The 16,243-nt window shown below is 39.6% G+C and overlaps 1 protein-coding gene across 3 annotated transcripts in view; it reads right to left on the reverse strand.

Moving 5' to 3' along the window:
- Window positions 1-9,541: 9,541 nt before the first annotated feature.
- Window positions 9,542-16,243, reverse strand: part of LOC107522877 (trem-like transcript 4 protein) — a 33,297-nt gene continuing 26,595 nt past the window's right edge. For all 3 annotated transcript variants that reach the window (XM_060189781.1, XM_016191148.2, XM_016191147.2), the window contains 2 exons: window positions 10,843-10,961; window positions 9,542-10,043 (listed from right to left, as the gene is read on the reverse strand). In XM_060189781.1, coding sequence (XP_060045764.1) covers window positions 10,024-10,043; window positions 10,843-10,961 — 139 coding nt within the window. In that variant the 3' untranslated portion in view covers window positions 9,542-10,023. The remainder of the gene's footprint in view (window positions 10,044-10,842; window positions 10,962-16,243) is intronic.

Consider the following 16,243-nt stretch of genomic DNA (forward strand, 5'->3'; position numbering starts at 1 on the left):
TGCAGTGGGGAAGCTTTGCAAGTGGCAAAGCAATACTGCAGGGGTCTGTCTGTCTTTCTCCCTCCCTATCACCCACTTCCCTCTCAATTTCTCTGTCTCTATCCAATAAACAAACAAGAAAGCAAATATTAAAAAAAAAAGCTTAGATGGGAGTCGGGCGGTAGTGCAGCGGGTTAAGCGCACATGGTGCAAAGCGCTAGGACCAGCATAAGGATCCCGGTTCAAGCTCCTACTCCCTACCTGCAGGGGAGTCACTTCACAGGCGGTGAAGTAGGTCTGCAGGTGTCTTTCTCTCCCCCTCTCTGCCTTCCCCTCTTCTCTCCATTTCTCTCTGTCCTCTCTAACAATGACGACATCAATAATGACTACAACAACAATAAGGGGCAACAACAGGGAAAATAAATCTAAAAAAAAAAGAACTGAGATAATAGTAAATGTTAAATAAATATTAAGAAACAAAAAATATATTCATGCCTGAGACTCTAAGGTTCCAGGTTCAATCTCTAGGCCCACTACAAGCCAGAACAGAGCAGTGCTTGTCTCTATCTGTATGTATGTTTTCCTTTGTATCTCTCTTTCTTTAGAAAAATAGATAAAATATTTTAAAAAAAAGAAATTGAGGTATGATTGACATATAACATTATTAGTTTCCTGTTGCCACATATGGGTCCATATTTGTGCACATTAAGCTTTTAGGTGTGAAATAATTTAACAGTGCCTTGTAAGAGAGGGAAGACTGGGATTTGAACTCATACTCCTGAGACTGAAGGGCTCATGCCTTTATACCCAGGAGCCATCAGCAAGGTGACATATAGAACAGAGAAGCCTTCCTTCAGAGAGCAATGGGACAGTGGAATATAGAGCTCCACTATAGAGTGTCAGAGAAGCAAAGGGATGTCAGCAGCTATGGACACCAGACAGCCAGGAACCAGGCAAGGAGCCAGGGCCAAAGGAGGAGGATTCCTACCCTGAGGATATCTGACAGTTTCTGTGGCTTCCTTCACGACCTGTTCTAGGGTGGGGACTGACAGGTTCAGTTTGTGACCACCACCCATCTCTGGGGAAGGCAGTTAGAATTTGAGGGAGATAGAAACCAAGACTACTTTCAGCAACTGACATCGGCTTTGTGTTATGTAAGCCACCTCTTTTCTCCAAGCCAGGGACCATCACAGAGAAAGTACCATCTAAGTTGCTTCTTGTTTTTATCAGAATCTAAAGCACCCACAGTGAAAACTGTTTATAAGGAGGGATTTTTTTAAATTTCTTATAATAGACTTTGAAATCACCCTCCCCATGTTAATTTATATAGAATAAAACTCAGTTTTTGCAGTGGAATATTCTGAGAATTTGACAAGCCTATAGATACCTGTCATGTTGAAGAATTTCCTGATGCCCCACTTCCTGATACTTGTTATTAGAAATCCTACTGATTTTTACCTATGCCTCCATGGTTGTAAGGCCAGGTCTGCTTGTTGTTTTTGCCAGGTAGTTTTTAAATTAATTAATTATTTATTTTTTGTCTAAAATACCACAAGGTCTGCTTGCTGCAAGACCCTGGGCTGTCTTTTGTTACAATTCCTGCACTCTGAGGCAGAAGTCTGGAATAGGTTGTGAGCTGAACAATAAACAGCCCCCACACACAGGCTGAAGATAAGAACCACATGTAATTGTCTGTGAAATTTGACAACCAGCATTCTTTCTGGTGTCTAGGAGTTGTGCAAGGATGACTCGAGGATAAATCCAATATTTCTTAGGGCATCAAAGAAGTATACCTGGTATAATGATATTTAGATAATCACAAGTGTAGTTAAGTTTTAAACACCCCTACCTGCACTCTGATGTTTCTCCCCTCTAAGATATGTACCCTGACCTTTCCATGTGATGTATGTTCATATCTTTAAAAATATCTTTGATCTTCTCCATTCCTTTTTGATGTTATGCATACTCTGTCAATAAAAACTGGGCTGTTCTATTCCTCCTCTTTGGTTACTGTTTATTAAACATTTTATCCTACTTAATATCTTACAGCCTTTCAGCCACCAAGTTACAGATGCTACAATGATTCCCATCCTGACTTCCATGGCCAGATCACCTCATGAGCATGTCCTGGAACCTCACCCCTCCAAAACCTTACCCTGCTAGGGAAAGATAAAGACAGGCTGGGGCTATGAATTGGACAACCAGCCAGTATCCATGTCCAGCAGAGAAGTAATTACAGAAGCCAGAACTCCTTTTTGCACTCCAAAAAGAATTTTGGTTCATACTCCCAGAGGGGAGAAATGCAGAGGAAGATGACCAGAGGGCTCTGGACCCCAATTCCATCAGTACCCAAAATATTTTTCACCAGGAATCTTTGTTTTTATAACATCACTGGAAGGGAAGCAAATCTGGAAAACACCAAAGGATGTTAAGTATTGTTTCTCTTATCTGAAAAATTAGAGGAAAAAGGAAGGATACTCAGAAGTAGTAATAAGTGTAGGTGTGACTTAGAAAGGAAGTGAAGGCAGTACCATAGAGAAAAATAGGCAAAAGGAAAAAAATATAAATAAATAGATAGGTAGGAAGATAGATAGACAGACAGATAGATAAAGATAGATAGATATGAAGTCAACCCATATCTCACATATCTTGGGAGAACTCTTACAGTTTCTGCTGGCAAGAATTCTGGTGGTGGAAACAGTGTGGCATTATACCCCTGTTATCTTATAGTTTTGTAAATAATTATTAAATCACTTATAAAAATTAAAAGAAAAAAAACGAGCTGAAATTCTGGTGATTGGCAGCACTCAGTATATTCTCAGTGAGACACAACTGATGTTGTCCCAGACTCTCCCCAACTTGGCAATAAGTGGTGGAATAATCTTTCAATCCTGGAATGTATAGTTATCTATCTATCTATCTATCTATCTATCTATCTATCTATCTATCTATCCATCCATCCATCCATCCATCCATCCATCCATCCATCTATCTATCTATCTATCTATCTATCTATCTATCTATCTATCTATCTATCTCCCTCTCCTCTCTCTCATGTTTTACACCTTCCACAATACTATAAACACAGAGTGGTAGAATATGTGTCATGTTAAGCTGGCTTCATCCATTTTGTATAAAGTACATGACTAATGCTGGGTATAACTCATTTCTTTTTGTTGCTAAGCAAGGTTCTCCTGTGTGGATGTACCCCAATTTACCAATAAATTAAGGGATATTCAGGTCCAGGGATCTTGAACCTGGGTCCTTGTACACAGAAGTATGTACACTAAACTGGGTGCAGTAACATGTGCACTAAACTGCCCAGCCCCAGTCATAAAACTATTATAGATATTTTCATACAGTATTTTGTGAAACATGGTTTTATATTTCATTTCAGTAAGTAAAAAAAAAAAAAAAAAACTGGGATGGTTGGGCTATATTCTCCCAGCAACTCCACTTTAAGGTAAGCTTTGTTGGTTCAAATTATTATGCCTTTTAAAACAATGCATAATTTCCATATGTCTGTTTTTAAGATTTTTTTGCCTTTAGTTTTCAGATTTTATTTGATGATAAGGTTTTTGTGTTCATTTCTACTTTTGCAGTATATTATTTTTCCTCTTTTTTTTTTTAATTCTGTTATGGAATGTGTTCATGTAACACCGTTTCCAATATGGGGAAGTGATGCAAACAGACTGTCATGTCTGAGGCTCCGAAGTCCCAGGTTCAACCCCCCAAACCACCATAAACCAGGGCTGATCAGTGCTCTGAATATATATTTATCTGGGTAAGTGGAGTATTAATTAATTTTGCAGAGCAAGGGACTCATGCATATGTTTTCATAGCTCTTAGTCACCTTTTCAGTCAGATAAACAAAAGGAAAGAAAGAAAGAAAGAGAGAAAGAGAGAAAGAAAGAAAGAAAGAAAGAAAGAAAGAAAGAAAGAAAGAAAGAAAGAAAGAAAGACATAGAAGGGGGCAGGTGATGGTAGGTGTTGACACATCCAGTTAAGCACACGTTACAATGTGCATGGGACTGGGTTCAAGTCCCTGATCCCCACCTGTAGGGGAAAAGCTTCATGAATGTTAAAGCAGGGCTGCAGGCATCTCTCTCACTTTACCTCACTCTATATTTTCCCACCCCCTCTCTCTTAAAGTCTTTTTATTTATGTATTATTGAATAGAAACAAAGGGAAATTGATAAGGTGGAAAAGAGACATGGAAAGAGACAGAGACACTTGCAGCCCTGCTTCACCACTCATGAAACTTTCCCCCTACAGGTGGGGACAGGGGCTTGAACGCTGGCCCTTGCACACTATAATGTGTGCACATAACCAGATGTATCACTGCCTGGCCCTCTCAAATTTTTTCTTTCTCACTATCCAATAAATAATATGCCAAAAAAAAAAAAAAAAAAGAGAGGAAAGAAAGAGAGAAAGAGAGAGAGGCACCCACAACACTGGGACTTCCACCAATGTTGTGGCACTCCCATATGATGCCAGGGTATAAGGTACCATAAGCTACCTCTCTAGTCCTATCATAACATTTTTATCAGCTAGCAGAATAAAAGGAATAAATTAAAGAAATGAAACAAAAGTAGTACCTCACACAGGAGGTGCTCATAGGATTTGAGCTGAAATATATTTGAAGAACTTCTAAAACAAGGAAAAGAAAAAACTGTGTGACAGTACTCTCTGCAAGGAGGCCTTCGTCCAATGGATATGTATATCACTGTTCATGGTAGGCCCAGTTCCAGGTCTCACTGAATGCCAAATGGTCAGAATATGACAACGTCCTGTTCTTTTTTTATGACTATGATATCCTTTTCTGTGCACTGAAATGTCCACTTTCACCTGTGATTATTCTGCTTCTTCTGCTGACTTTTTAGGTTATGAATTCCCTCACTTTTGAGCAAACAGAACAAGGGCCTTGGTTGTCAGATCTTGTTAGGAGAGGAAATGTTTTGGAATAATTGTTCTCTGCTCATGTTCTGAGCTGCTCATACCCTTTAATCTGCATCAGATGTTTTTCAAACTTCTTTTTTGTTTGTTTGTTTGTTTGTTTAAGAAAGGAGACATGAACAAAGCCATAGGATAAGAGGGGTACAGTTCCACACAATTCCCAGTACCTGATCTCCATATCACATCCCCTCCCCTGATAGCTTTCCCATTCTCTTTCCCTCTGGGAGTATGGACCCAGGGTCATTGTGGGTTGCAGAAGGTGGAAGGTCTGGCTTCTGTAATTGCTTCCCCGTTAAACATGGGCATTGACTGGTTGGTCCATACTCCCAGTCTGCCTCTCTCTTTCCCTAGTAGGGTGGGTCTCTGGGGAAGTGGAGCTCCAGTACACATAGGTGGGGTCATCTGTCCAGGGAAGTCTGGTCGGCATCATGCTGGCATCTGGAACCTAGTGGCTGAAAAAAGAGTTAACATACAAAGCCAAACAAATTGTTGACCAATCATGGACCTAAAGTCTGGAATAGTGCAGATGAAGTATTGGGGGATATTCCCTGCAGGCTCTTGTGTACTTCTGCTTTCAGGTATATATTTTTCCCTAGTTTATGGGCACGTGTAAATATATGCTCTATCTCAGGGGACCTGGACTATATCTAGGTTTGGGGACTTTATTGGGGAGTGGAACACCTGGAACGGAATTAGAGAATACTATGAAAGGAAAGGTCTCACCCAAGTAATGAGGCTGAAGGGTTGTCATTCCACACCTGAAGTCTCTGGAGACAGTCTGAAGTGAAGCATGCTGGGGTGGCACTCGTTGCGTTGATGGGTTGCGATCCGCAGATGCAATATTATTTGATTTGAATTGAGAGCAGCATGCAGGAAAGTGGGCCCCACCCTAAGGTTCCAGGACTGGGAGAAATATAGGCTCTATAGTGGAAATGTGAGGTTCCTGCTGTCTTAGGTGTCGGGGTCTCTGGCAGGGTGATCTCCAGGGGAAAGGTAACGGACCGGTTCTTGTTGGTATGCTTCTAGTTCTCCTTCTGGGATCTAGTTCTGCTTCTGTTACATTGCTTTACATTGTGGTCTATTTACATGATCTCTCTGTTACATTGGTTTGGTCTCACTTCACCCGCCTCCAGGAGAATTGGTTTAGGCCTTGCTAGTTTCGGGCTTCTCCCTTCTTCCCGCCCCCTATCTTACGTACTTCCTGAGTTTGACTCTGCCGCCGGAGGAGAAAGATGGAGGAGTACATGGTGTGGTGATTTAGGTGTTGGACTGTTTGTTTGCTCGTGAATAAAGATTAAACTGCAATCTGAGCTCAGCCGTGTGTTTCTGGTCACCTGTTACCCACCCGTGAAGCCAGCCCTGGAGAAAACGACATATGGCGCTACAATGTGGGGCATGACCTGCGCATCTCTCAGATAAATGAAGACAATTTGGCTACCTATCTACAATGGCCTTCTTTTCTGCTTGTGAAGAAGTTTCCAAAGGCCTCTGCCCTTTCTTCATGAGACTGTTTTTCTGTTTCTGGAACATTTCTCCCTTGACCACACTGTGGTTTCCGCCCAACACCCACCTGCAGGAGCCAGCTAGCCGCCACATGGCACAGGGCATTGGGCGCAGGCTCCCTCCACACTGCTCGGCCGCTGGGAGCAGGGCAGCAGTCATGGTGGGCAGGGGTGCAGCCCATCCTGGCCGCCACCCCGGGTCAACTTGGCCCCCGCCTTCTGCACAGCCAGCCTGCCTGCCCTCCTGCTATGAAGTCTGGGCAGATCCTGGACCACCAGGAGACCGTGGGCTCCCTGCCGGGACTGGGCCCCCTGGCCAAGATCCCCAGCTCGGCTCTGATGGCAGAGGAGCTAGAATATGCAGAGATCCCTGCAGAGATCGCAACCTGCAATTCCTGGAGCTGAAGTTGCACAAGAGGCCACCACTAGACAACACACTCCCCGAATGGCTAAGACAGTACAGATCTAAACTCGTGTTTAAAATGACATGTCTTCGTAACAAAGGTTTTTCTCCTTGTGTATTAAAGACCATGTTTATGTGTGTGTTTAAAGTCTGGTAAACATTAACTTTAAGGTTAAAAATGTAACTTTAAGGCTATATTCTTACCAGACAGAGTTAAATGAAAAAGGTTTTCAACATAGTTCTCATAAAGGTAAAACTAACGTATATTTAAAGTCTGAGGTAAAAATTAGTTAAAAATCAATATATTTTAACTAAGTTGGTCTAAAAAACCTGCACACACCTAGGGTGTGTCTCCATCTTGAATGGGTGTAACAAAAGGTTAAATAAGAAAACTAACGTATATTTAAAGTCTGAGGTAAAAATTAGTTAAAAATCAATATATTTTAACTAAGTTGGTCTAAAAAACCTGCACACACCTAGGGTGTGTCTCCATCTTGAATGGGTATAACAAAAGGTTAAATAAGATGTTGATATGTAAAGCTCTCAAATACCTTCTCAATTAGAAATGGTAGATTGCACAATGGTTATGCTAATGATTCTCATGCCTGAGGCTTTTTTTTTCCATGGTTCTTCTGTTTACCTTTCCACATTTTATTGTTTAAACTTTAAACAACCTTAAAATCATACTAAAAAAGACTTCCAATTGTAATAGAGTTATCAATTGTGGTAAACTTCTAACCTGCTACAAGTTTTGTTTCATAAGTAAGTGAATTGCAGCTGTCAAGTTCTCTACAGAAATGCAGAATTCCAGCAGCTGACCTTCCTCATACAACATTCCACCCCCTGTCATTCTTCTGTGGACATCTGCTTTGGTCTGGCACTTCTATCGGACTTACTGCTACAACTCTTGGACACTTTGCACAAAAATAGCAGCTTCCCTTTATGCTGCTGGGTTTCTCAAAGACTGACTGCAGCTAGCTGCCTTGGGACTCTAGGCCATATCCTCCCTCCATGCTAGGTAGTGCCCACAGAGGCAAAAAATGCCCGTCGAGGCAAGTAATGCCCCCCAGAGGCAAGAAAAGCCCACAGAGGCAGGAAATGTTCTTTAGCTGATAAGCCTTGCCCACAGAGGCAAAAAATGGCCCCTCAGGCCTTCCCTTGGCAGCACACTGGTTCTTGTTGCTCGCTTACTTGTTCCTCCATGTTTGTGCCAGTTTCTTTTTAAAAATGCCTGTATGATATAGGTTTCTGTTCACCCCACACTCCTGATACTATGGTCAATTAGTTAAAAAGAAAAGGGGGAATTGTTGGTATGATTCTAGTTCTGCTTCTGGGATCTAGTTCTGCTTCTGTTACATTGCTTTACATTGTGGTCTATTTACATGATCTCTCTGTTACATTGGTTTGGTCTCACTTCCCCCCGCCTCCAGGAGATTTGGTTTAGGCCTTGCTAGTTTTGCACTTCTCCCTGCCCCCTATCTTACGTACTTCCTGAGTTCGACTCTGCCGCTGGAGGAGAAAGATGGAGGAGTACATGGTGTGGTGATTTAGGTGTTGGACTGTTTGTTCACTTGTGAATAAAGATTAAACTGCATTCCGAGCTCAGCCGTGTGTTTGTGGTCATCTGTTACCCACCCATGAAGCCAGCCCCGGAGAAAACGACAGGTTCTTTCTCGAGTAAAGACACCACGGATACCTGCAGCATGCTCAGAACTCAGATCTCAAGTCTCAGGTCTCAGGTCTCGTTTATTAGCAGGTGGACATGAGTTGAATAGAAAACCAAACAAAGGGAATTATTATTGAAATATGTCAGAAATTACAGGTTTCTTAAAGGTCGGCTTGCCCTTATGGTAGGGGGCTGGTATGACAGGAATTGATGAGATACAAGACAGTTATTCTCCATGACGCAAGCAACTTAATTATCTAAAGGTATCTGAGAGAAGCATAGGGGTTAAACCAGTAGGGTGAGACAGAGAGAAGATGGATATCAAAAGGCCATATAGTTTGGAATTTCTCTTGTCTGGGGTCTGAGGTGTATGATGGACTGTGTAATAAGGTGTGTTCTCTGTGATCAGAAGGTAAGGTGACTTTAAGTAGGTGAATCTTAAAGTAGGCAGCCATGTGGCCTGCAGTTAATGGGGAGAAGTATTGGGGTTTCTGTGGGCCTGAGAGTCAAGAAGGAAAGAACTAAGTCTGAGCTTCTCCCCTTTGCTCACCTCAGTTGACAGAGACTAACCAAGAGGGTATCTTCTCAGACCTCCATCCAAGGATGGAAGTAGTTCTCCCTAAGCTCTATCAAGCTTACACATAGTCCCAACACTTAGGGTTCAAGAAGACAATGGATAGTTATTGTTATCATCACATTATTTGGTGATTGGGTTAAATTTGAAAAGTCCCTTTGTTAGGGTTTGGGGTATAATACCCAGCATCTTATATATAGCTGTGCTACCAGTTGCTTCTGTTCTCCCTGGTCTAGGCTTTTGAGAGAGTCAACATATCAAAGACAGCCTATGTATTAAAAAGTCTCAGTCTGTGTTTTGAGAAGTTTTAGGCATATGATCAATTTTTCCCCTTTCATATTAATTAAATAGTGGTTTGTATGTCTACACTTTAATAGGAGTGTACATAAACACCATTCCCACCACCAAAAGACTGTGTCCCATCCCAACCATGTTTTTCAAACTTCTAAGAATCACTCAGATTTTTGATCATTTGTCACAGATTTCTTTATTTTCCATTTTATGATTTACCTTTAAATTATCTTGTTTTAATGTTTGAAGAGTAGAAGAAGAGAAAAGCCAATGATATTCATGAGCCTTTTCCCTCAGTTATCCACAACACATAATCCAAAGACTTGAACTCAAGAACTGGAGAAAATACAATACTGGAATGTTCAGGTAGTACAGAAGCAAGAAACAAAAAAGGCTAGCAATCAGGTTGCCCAGATGAGAAAAGGACGGGGTGGAGTTAGGATGGGTGTTGAGCTGTATACCAGGAGGTGTTAACTAGATGCAGCAAAACCTTCTGTGATGAAATCTTGAGAGAAGGTTGGATTTTAAGGAGGGTGGATCTCAGAGGGCTCAGTGCTAAAATGCAGGGTCTTCAAAAATCATTTAGGAGCTGGGGGCCATCTCCAATAGTCTGTGTCACAGTGACTTATCACATGGTCATTCAGCTTAATGCTTAGGAGCAGATTCCTGTGGCTGAGCAGAAGAAGGAGAATGGGTATCATTTTGGATCCTTGGATGAGGTTAAATGCAGGCCAGGGTGCTGGGCCTGGTCTGAGTAAGCACAACCAGAACCTATCACTGCTGCTCCCAACCAGGTCCTCATGACCTTGATAAGGGGGCTTACGAGGAAACTCATAAATTGAACTGAATCCTTTGCCCATTTTCTTTGCTTGCCTCTTCTCCTACCATCCCTGTTATTGGCTCATCTCTTCCCCTTTCTTCTTTTTCTTTCTTTATTTTTGCCTTCCTTTATTTTTTTTCCTTGCTTTCTTCTTTCCTTTATTGTTCCTTTTCTTCCTTTCTTGCTTTTTGTGTGGACCCAGGTTTTCATGAATGTACTGTTTCACTGCTCCAGCTCACTTTTTCATTCAGAGAGAGAAAGAGAGCAAAGCTCCTCCTAGGTAGGCTGAATTCATGGCAAGACACATACCCTATGTGGCGAGTTATCTCACCCAGTCCTAAACTTTCTTCCCCATTCTTAGTTATCTCCCTAATTCCTTTCAGGGTTAAAAAAAGGGGGGGGGGGTTAATTAAGATAAGACAATGGTCCTCTAGGAAGGCCTCCCTTTGTCTTTCTCTGAGACTTGTTTCTCATCAGAGTGAAAGGCAGAAACAGAAAAACGACAAATGTTTAAATTCAGCTCAATTGTAATTTTTCTTAGCTCTGTTCTCTCTGGCTTGCTCTTCCTGCCTACCTAGGACAGTTGTCCTCTGCTCCACTGCACCATCTCCCCAACCCCACACCACTCTAGTCAAACCCAGTTTTACCTACCTGGCATCTGCAGCACAGGGACTGACAGTCCCAGAACCTTGGTCACAAAGAGTCCACATAGCATGGCCATCAGTGGTATGGGGGAAGCTGGAACCCCAGAAGAGGGGTAGATTTGGCTCCTTGTGAGAGAAAGAGAAGGGTGGATGAATCATGTAGTGCCCCTGGGTCAATCTCCTGGTAGATGAAGCTTGTTTGTAGAAAACTGAATTGTGTTCGAGATTATACTTAGTCTTTTTATTGAAGGGATATTGACAGCTTAATACTATTTTCTTGCCTAAGATCATAGATTTCTTTCTCCTTTTTCAAATGACCACTTTAACTGTTGATTTAAAAGTCTGATAAACCTACAGAGAAATTTAGTGACATTTATTTGTCCTGGAAATATTATATATATATTGGGACCACATGATGGCATGCCCAGTTGAACACACTTGTTACAAAGCACAAGGACCCAGGTTCAAGTCCCTGTTCCCTACCTGCAAAGGGAAAGCTTTGTGAGTGGTGAAGCTTTGCCCCTGTAGGTGGGGACTGAGGGCTCAAACCTCAGTCCTTGTGCATTATAACTAACATGTGCATTCAACGGGGTATGCCACTTCCAGGCCCTTGTTATAATACAATTAAATATTTACATCAGTTGACTTTGTATCTGGAAGTCTTGTTAAAACTCTGAGAATTAATAGTTTATGGATTCTTTTTATTTTAGCTTATGGATTCTGATTATTTTTTTATAGGTAGATGATCACCATCTCAAAGTATGATCGTTCTCATCTTCCTCTCTAACTTTTCTCCCTTTGCTGTTTGGCTTGTGCTGTCCAGAACATCTAGTACTGTGTGAGTATCAGTGGTACCTTTGGAAATCCTTATGGAAAATTCATGCTTTCTCCACTTAGCAATGTTTATGTAGTCATTAGTTTACCTTTTTTATCAAACAATTTCTTCTTATTTCTACTTTACTAAGAGTTTTTCCTTGTAATAAATATGTAGACCTATTCCAAATGCTTTTATCCATATGAGGAAAGTTTTCCCTGTGGTTTGTTAATTGAATTTGTTGTCATTGATATATATATATATATATATATATATATATATATATATATATATATATATATATATATATTCCCTTTTGTTGCCCTTGTTTTTTATTGTCGTTGTTGTGATTGATGCCGTTGTTGTTAGATAGGACAGAGAGATGGAGAGAGGAGGGGAAGACAGAGAGGGGGAGGGAAAGACAGACACCTGCAGACCTGCTTCACCGCTTGTGACATGACTCCCCTGTAGGTGGGGAGCCAGGGGCTCAAACCAGGATCCTTAAGCCAGTCCTTGCCCTTTGTGCCATGTGTGTTTAACCCACTGTGCTACTGCCCGATTCCCTGTCATTGATATATTTTCTGAACTTAAACTATCATTTTAGCCCTGGGATAAACCCTAAAGGACCATAACATATTCTTTTATAACACACTGTTAAATTCAGTAAGCTACTATTTGGCTTTGAATCTTACATATATCAAAGGAAAATGCCTGTAATTTAATTTATATAATTCTTCTATTATTCTCAATTGTTTTTGAAATTCAGCTGACATCAGCCTCTTAAAGGAAGCTGGTTTTGCTTGTTTTCTATTTTCTGCATCATCTTGGATAAAATATTAATCAAATGTTTCATAAAAGATAGGTGATGTGGTCTGGAAGGTGGCACAGTGGAGAAAACATTCGACTCTCAAGCATGAGGTCTTGAGTTCAATCTCTGGCAGCACATGTACCAGAGAGATGTCTGGTTCTTTCTCCTGTCTTTCTCATCAATCAATAAATAAAATCTTTTTTTAAAAAAAATATAGGTGATAATTCTAAAATCACTTGAGTTTTCAGATTACTGTGAGAATAGGTCTTTATCTAACATTTCAGTATGTTTGATATTAATTAATTTATCCAAGTCAGTTTCTCCTATTGTGTTATACAGGTCAATTAACATATACACTACTATTCAGTAAATAACCTTTGGTGTCCACATTCACAAAAATAAGAATGCAATGAAAATGATGTAGAATTAGCATTACTGTGGCATGAGTCTACTCAAGTCAAACAACTAATATCACTAAATCTACTTTTAGTGTGAAAAAACATTTAAAAGCCATTTCAAGAATTATCTTCTCAACAGTAGGATTTAGAAACTAGTTTAAGCCAGCAATTGATACTTTTGTTTTGATCACTTTCACCTAATTTTATTTTTCTTGTGCTCATCTTAACTTTTTACATTTTTAAGGAATTCACTTCTAGGTTTTGAAACTAGCAGTATTTATTTAGAATTTATCTATTAAAAATCTCTGGTATGGGGAGCTATCTCAACAATTTAGTGACATACTTTCATCCCTAAAGCCCCAGAGGTCCCAAGTTTAGTCCCTAGCACCACCAAAACCCAAATCTGAGCAGTGCTCTACCAAAAACAGAAATGCAACAACAGAAAAGCTTACCATATGTTATGATTACTTTATTCTTTTTTCTATTGATTGTTTTGCTCTTCTTTTATATTCATCAGTCTTCTCAAACACAGATCTATTTTTATTAGACATTTCAATTATGAATTATATTATTTTTTATTTTTAAAACATCTATTTAATTGGTCTCAAGTCCTTACCTTTATTATTTTCCTTCTTAATATTTCTTTGGATTTGCTGTGTTGCTCATTATCCATTTACCTGAGTTTAATGTCAACTTCATTTATTCTAACCTCTTATGTTTTCCAACTAATAAGATTAAAGCTACTAATTTTCCTCTCTAAATATTAGACTCCATAAATTTTTATGTAGTATTTATATCACTGAAATATATTTTTATACTTAATGATTTATACAGCATACATTAATAAGTTTTATTTAGTTCTCAAAAATGCTGTTTTAGGTTTACTTCTATGCAACTTAACCTATTGTTTAATGTTTAAGAATATAGCCCATTAATGAAACCTTTGGATTTCATTCAAGCATCTTTCATTTCTTCACATGTGTTCTAGTTTTGTAAGTTTTCTCTGTATGCATAGAAAGAGTGTGCATTACATATTTTACCTATTTAGAATAACATGTGTTGAAAAACACTTCATATACTTAAAAATAATGTTTTGCTCAATATGTATATGTATGTATTTTTTTTTTTTACCAGAGCACTAACCAGCTCTGGCTTATGGTGGTGTGAGGGACAGAACCTGGGACTTTGAAGCCTCACGCATGAGAGTCTGTTTGCATCACCACTATGTTATCTACCCCCACCTTCAATATTTTATTTTTGTATAGTAGAAAACAGCTTAATACATAGCCACACATATAGTATACTTGAAGTTATCACATATCACAATAAACACATATAGTAATATATAACATTTGTAAATCTTGCATAAATATGCATCATAATTGGAATTTATTGATTTTTCTGATTTAGAATTTAAATTGTATTGTGTATTTTTTGCCTAATTGGTCTATGATTTTCAAGAGCAGTGTGACTCTTCTAAGTAATTGTTAAGTTTTCTTCCTTGCTTCTCAGACAATGTTGCTTGTCCATTCTATGAACATAGATTAAGGTACACATGTTTAGAAAAGTTGTTTTTTCTTGTTAGTTTTTACTTTTTTGGCCAGTATTTATGTGTTTCTCTCACAATATTATTTTGCCTTAAATTCTATTTTGTTCAGCATTAAGATATTCCAAACAAAACATTTATTTTACTTAATATTAGCCTGGCATATGTTTTTGACTTTTTATTTTCCACCTTTTAAAGTCTTTGTAAGTGTATGTCTTGTATACAACACATTGCTGAAATCTTTAGAAACTGAAACTCAGTGTTACTACTTGCATCCTGCTCAATGAGTCCAGTTAGATTTATTGAAACTTTTTATATTAGGACTTATTTCGGCCCTTTTATTTCATCCTTTTCACTTACTGTGCCTATTTAAAAGTGGATTATTTTCCTACTTCCCTTTACATACAGTTATTTTGCTGGTTAAAAATTAAAGACACATTGGTCACCTGTTGCTTCGTCAAAGTTAGCAACCTCTCCATATTTCTCACTAGACAAGCACATAACCATCTCTCCTCCCCCTCCTCCTCCTCATCTTTGTTAAACTTTAAAAAAAAAGAACTTCAAGAGAGAGAAAATAAAAGAATATTTGAAGGAAGAACAAATGCAAATCTTTCAGAACTACAGAAAAAGGAAATATCTTAGATTTTTTTAAAAGGTCTATACGTTGTCTATGTGGAAGATTGGAAACAGACACACACACACATGCTTAGACCCATTATGTGAAGTGTAATTATTACATCAAAGCACAAAAAAATGCAATAGGATTTTAGATATCCTATAAACAAGCAAGAATTAGATCTAAATGCCAGAACTCCATTGGCAGACCACTGATGAGAGGCCAGTGACTGAGCCAGGTAGGCAGCCATACTGACAGTTCAGTAGAGCAGGTGTCTGCAGCATTAGGAGCCTGGCCTGGTGGTGTGGGACTGAACTGGAAAGTGGGGTTTTACCTTAGTTGTCAGTCTCTCTGTTCTTGTCACATAACTTCTAGGCTTTTATTCTTCCTTTTGTTGATAGTTTGTCTGTGATTCAAGCTCATTTCTATACTAGTTTTTTCTCCCATGTATGTTATCATTTTTATAATGGTAGCAATAAGGAAAACATAGGACCTGCTAGTCAGCTGCCATCTTGGCTCGAAATTCTCTCTCAGGAATTCCTTATTATTGTTGTTGTTGCTGCTGCTACTGCTGCTGTTTTATTAGAGAAGTAATAATTTATAAGCCAGTCATCACATGGGTATACTCAGGAATGATGAATAACCGTTAGGATATCTGCTGCCTATGGCCACCCACTTCCATCAGTCCCCCCACTGCTTAGCCTTGTAGTCCCCTGGAGCACTGTGACCCAGGCTGTTACATTCTATTTTGACAAGGGAGGGGAGGCTCTGATGTTCTCAAGGCCTTTGAGCAGAAATCCAGCTTCCTCTCATGGGCTGTTTATTGAAGTCTCCAGTCAGAGTCAGTCACTCTTTCACACCCACCGTTCCACATATATCAACATAGACACCAGCTCCCACACTCCTCTGGTTCCATCTGGTCTCATTACAGAAGTCCTGTCTGTCTTTTTTCTCTGGTCCCAAAAGTTAATGACCTGTGTTCTTTCCCCATTTTATCTCCCCAACTTCCTGTCTGAACCCTGACACAGCACACTGTATCTCAACCATCCTGAAAAACCAGGAGGTCCTTCCACTTGGAACAATTTCACCACCAGCACTTTTACCACATAATTAACCACAAGGCGACTGTTTCTTAGAAGAGAGAACTAACTTGCTATTTTCATGTTTCTAGTGACAAAATAAGAAACTCTTCACAAACTGATGTTATATCACTTTCTAGTATCAAC

Source organism: Erinaceus europaeus, chromosome 4 (genome assembly GCF_950295315.1).
Source record: "Erinaceus europaeus chromosome 4, mEriEur2.1, whole genome shotgun sequence".
Lineage (NCBI taxonomy): Eukaryota > Metazoa > Chordata > Mammalia > Eulipotyphla > Erinaceidae > Erinaceus > Erinaceus europaeus.